At 46.5% G+C, this 4854-nt stretch overlaps 1 protein-coding gene across 1 annotated transcript; it reads left to right on the top strand.

The window, feature by feature from the left end:
- Positions 1-3192: 3192 nt before the first annotated feature.
- On the top strand, positions 3193-4302 carry LOC128123703 (homeobox protein Rhox5-like). The gene has a single exon (XM_052759974.1). It carries the CDS (start codon positions 3654-3656, stop codon positions 4158-4160), a length of 507 nt encoding a protein of 168 aa, XP_052615934.1. The 5' UTR covers positions 3193-3653; the 3' UTR covers positions 4161-4302.
- Positions 4303-4854: the final 552 nt, after the last annotated feature.

The following is a 4854-nucleotide window of genomic DNA, read 5'->3' as shown; positions in this document are numbered from 1 at the left end:
AAATCAACTATAGCCAAGCTGTTGTGGTACATGCCTTTAATCCCAGCCCTCGGGAGGCAGAGGCAGGCAGATCTCTGTGAGTTCGAGGCCAGCCTGGTACAGTGTGAGTTCCAAGACTGACAGGGCTACACAAAGAAACCCTGTCTTGAAAAAACCAAAATAAATTCATATATACATACATACATACATACATACATACATACATACAGACTGAAAATAGAAACTAACATGTTAGAATACAACAAAATATTGTGCGGCCTGGGTCACTCAGAGATTCACTGTGACCATGAATAAATTTAAATTAGGACAGGCTTTATTAAATAAGAACTGGTGATCCCATCCTGCCTCAGACTTCCCTTCTGGAGCACAGGTGAGTGCCCTGGCTTGGCCCGGACCCCATCCCTGGGCACCAGCCACTCTGGGGAAGACCTGCCCAACTTGGCCCCAGGTTCTGGCCACTGGGCAGGTTCCCTTCTAGCCCAACCGGAAAGGATCCCCTTCTCCAAGACCCCCGGCAGACCCTGCAATCTCCACGCCTTGTACCCACGCCTATCCACCTGAGACCCCAGGCACTTCCTTAGATTTAGAGGCCGGCCCCCAGCTCCCATCTTGCCCCGGACTTCCCTTCTGGGAGAGAGAGAGAGAGAGAGAGAGAGAGAGAGAGAGAGAGAGAGAGAGAGAGAGAGAGAGAGGAGCTCCCATCCTGCCCTGGATTTCCCTTCTGGACAAGAGCGCCCATCCTACCCTGGACTTCCCTTCTGGACAAGAGCACCCAATCTGCCCCGGACTTCCTGTCTGGACAAGAGCTCCCATCCTACCCCAGACTTCTCTTCTGGACAAGAGCTCCCATCGTGCCCCGGAGTTCCCATTTGGAAAAGAGAGCTCCCATCTGGACAAGAGAGAGAGAGACTTCCTGAATCTGTCAGCTCTGTCTGAACCAAGTGTGCTGATAAGACCAAAAACGAACCACAAGGAGATGGGCAGACATCAAGGCAGAAATACATACAACAAAATGAATATCAATACAGCATCACCAGAACCTAGCCCTCCTCCAACACCTAGACCTGAACATCAGAAATTGGAAGAAGCAGAAGAAAACAGCCTTATGAATGACATCATGAAGAAGGTAGAGGCTTGTGTAGAGGAAAAGACAAAAAATGGGAAGAACGCTGTAAACAACTAGAGGAAAGGGCAAACAAATTAGAAGAAATCATTAAAGTCCTGGAAGAAAACAATAAAGTACTGAAAGAAAATCAAGAAAAAGCAATGAAACAAATGAAGGAAACAGTCCAAGACCTGAAAAGGGAAATAGAAAAAATGAAGAAGACACAAACAGAGGGAATGCTGGAAATAGAAAATCTGAGTAAAAGATCAGAAACTTCAGATGCAAGTATAACCAACAGAATGCAAGAGATGGAAGAGAGGATCTCTGGCATTGAAGATACAGTAAAAGAAATAGATTCATCAGTCAAAGAAAACACTAAAGCCAACAAAGTCATGAACCAAAATGTCCAAGAAATTTGGGACACCATGAAAAGACCAAACCTACGAATAATAGGGGTCGAAGAAGGAGAAGAATACCAACGCAAGGGCACAGAAAATATATTCAACAAGATCATAGAAGAAAACTTTCCCAACTTAAAGAAGGAAATGCCTGTGAAGATACAAGAAGCCTATAGAACACCAAACAGACTAGACCCCCAAAAAAGTCCCCTCGCCAAATAATAATTAAACAACTAAACGTACAGAATAAAGAAAGAATATTAAGAACAGCAAAGGAAAAAGGCCAAGTGACTTATAAAGGCAAACCCATCAGAATAACACCCGATTTCTCAATGGAGACTTTGAAAGCCAGAAGGACCTGGACAGATGTAATGCAGACACTAAGAGACCATGGATGCCAGCCTAGACTAATATACCCAGCAAAACTTTTAATCATCATAGATGGAGCGAACAAGACATTCCAAGACAAAGCCAGATTTAAACAATACTTATCCACAAACCCAGCCCTACAGAAAGCACTAGAAGGAAAATTCCAACCTAAGGAAGTCAGATGCACCCTCGAAAATACAGGCAATAGAAAAAGCCACAGTAGTAAACCCCAACAAAGAGAACTACACACAAATCACCACCAAAAAATAACATGAATGAACAATCACTGGTCATTAATATCCCTCAATATCAATGGAATTAATTCACCTATAAAAAGACATAGGCTTACAGAATGGATACGAAAGGAGGACCCATCTTTCTGCTGCATAATTTCTGCTGAGGATAATTAAAAGCACCTGGGACAGCTGAAATGTCAGAGGACACAAGACCATGCAGTGGCTAATGGCAACAAGACAGTCAAGGCCCACAACTCACAAAGCCCTAGTCAGGGATGGATAAAGGGGCCTGTGGTGGGAGGGGGTTGAGCCACCCCTGACTAGGTTGGCAATGGGTGAACAGAGCATGATCATCTCCTTGGTGTGGGCTAGACCATGTGGACCGTGGGCCCTCCATGTCTCAGCCTATGCTATCCCAGAGAACTAACCCATCTCCTACCAATTACCTCAGCCATTGTCCAGACTCTGCCATGATCCTATTAAAAACAAAAACCACGAAATGACAGACCTCAGTGGCTCTTTTAAATTTTGGGAATGTCACCTACTCTGGAGAGTCTCTCTAACTTTTCCTCAGTTCTGCCCCGTCCTGCAATGATTCTTTGTAGAGCTTGCATCCAGAATTGCTTACTCCTCCTGTCTTTCACCTTCACAGCTGTGAGACAGGTTTGGAGCCAGTACCCAGGGTTGATCTTTGATGCCCTCAGGTATCTGGGTCACCCTAGGACCTTGGTCAAGCACAGTTAGGTAGAGAAAGGTCTCCATCAGAATGAGCTTGTAAACACCGGTGGAATTCAGCCCTGTTGGGAGCACAGTCTCTCAGGAGGATCTTGCCCTGGCCTACCCACATAGTTGCCATCATACAGGGCTCTTCAAGGCAGCACAACCAAGATTGGGGCATTTTGTTTGAAGGACATTTCCATAATTTAATAAAGTGATTTAGCTGGGCTCAAGGGCCTGCTGAGTTTGAAAAAGTCTTTTGGTTACTCCCTATGACTGAATTTGGACAGTCCAGCATTACCCAAAACTAGAGGTATCAGCTAAGGAGCAAACCAGAGCCACAGGTTCCGCACCCCCACCGCACACACTCACTGCAGTTTTTAAATACTCCCTGCTCTTTGCAGCTCTAAAGTGCTTCAGGCTAAGCACCTCAGAGGACAAGCCCACAGCCACTGAGGCTGTGCAGGCCAGAATGTGTGATTGGACACATTGTAATTACGTTGAGTCTCCAGAAGACAAGCCTTCCGGGTTAAGAGTCACAGCTGTACCTCTGGCGTCAGACCGTGAGGACACGGCTTTTAAGTCTTCCGAACTCGGGTCTGATTGAAAGATTCCTGGCATGGAGTCTCGCCAGTGCTGCTGCCACATTTTCACCAGGTTGCTGTGTCTAGGAGCTAATGAAGACCAGGAACAACAGCATGGTCAGTAAAATGGTTCTGACTCTACTTGAGGGAAGTCCGGGAAGCAAATTTGGTGGAAAGGCCAGTGGCCAGGCACTTGGATTACCCGGCTCTGCCTGTGGGCCCTCTCCAGGCTTTCCAATGATCCATGGGCCACGATGCTCAGATCTTTATCTTTGTGTTTTTCTCTCTTGCAGGTGAGAATGAAATAGTCCCGAAGGCTGAAGAGGAAGGAGGAAAGAAAGGGCTTGTACAGAGCGAGCTTGCTCAGGGTGAGCTTGATCAGGGCGAACTTGCTCTGGGCGAACTTGCCCCAAGCAAGCCTGCTCAAGAAGAGCTTGCTCAGTCCGGTCTTCCTCAGGAAGCCACAGGAGTGGTAGAGGAGGTAGAAAAAGAAGAAGAAGAAATGGAAGGAGGTCATGCTGGAGATGGTAGTTCTGGCCCCATGGACAAGGGGATCCAGGCAGAAGGTGGCCATGGCGGAAGTGTTCAACAGCAGCCTCAGCAAGAGGCGGCAATGCCTGAGGGCACCAAGAATCTCCAGGCTTGGGACAGGCAGCCTTTCCAGAGACGCACCAGATTCACCCAGTCTCAGCTGCAGGACCTGGAGCGTCTTTTCGAAGAGACTCGCTTCCCCAGCTTTCAAGTAAGGTAAGCAGAAGGCCTGTTAGGCGCCTGGTTTTCTAGCAGTGCATCCAGGCTGTCCTTTGGTGCTCCCTGACCCCTGATTTCCTCTACAAACAAAGCCACCATGTCTGGACCCTCCAGCAGAAAATGGATTCTGGAGTAAGCAGATGTGCCCTAGTCCAACTGGAAAGATTGTGTTTTGTTGCCTGTTTAATTGACACGTGAGTGGGAAATTTAGACAATGCTTGTTCTAAATAAGTCTCTGTAAGTATGAGTGAGAAGCCTGAGTTGTGGCTGGGAAAATGCAGGAGGGATTCCACCTCAGATTAAAATTTGACTAACACATTTCATCGTGGAGGCTCTGTTAATGAAGCTTTACATGATAAGTACATAGACCACATACCTGTGTTTGGGGGATTACCATTAATTTTGGTCCCTGAAAGAAACCTGTTACTGAAGTAAGTCTCAAAGTAGGTGTGAGGAATACTGTGTGTGTGTCTGTGCGAGTGTGTGCATGTGTTTGTGTATGTGTCTGCGTGTGTGTGTGTGTGTGTGTGTGTGTGTGTTTGTATGTGTGTGTGTGTGTGTATGTACACATGTCCACACACACAAGTGTGGACACAAACATTTAAAAGCAAACAGGACATGTCTTTATACAGTTTATTTCCACTACAAGGCCTGAATGTTGGAATCTTTTCACTTCAGGAAGGATCTTGCAATAT

Source organism: Peromyscus californicus, unplaced genomic scaffold (genome assembly GCF_007827085.1).
Source record: "Peromyscus californicus insignis strain IS unplaced genomic scaffold, ASM782708v3 Scaffold_41__1_contigs__length_357258, whole genome shotgun sequence".
Lineage (NCBI taxonomy): Eukaryota > Metazoa > Chordata > Mammalia > Rodentia > Cricetidae > Peromyscus > Peromyscus californicus.
The sequence above is the reverse complement of the archived record's forward strand: the minus strand, read 5'-3'. Positions and strand labels throughout refer to the sequence as shown.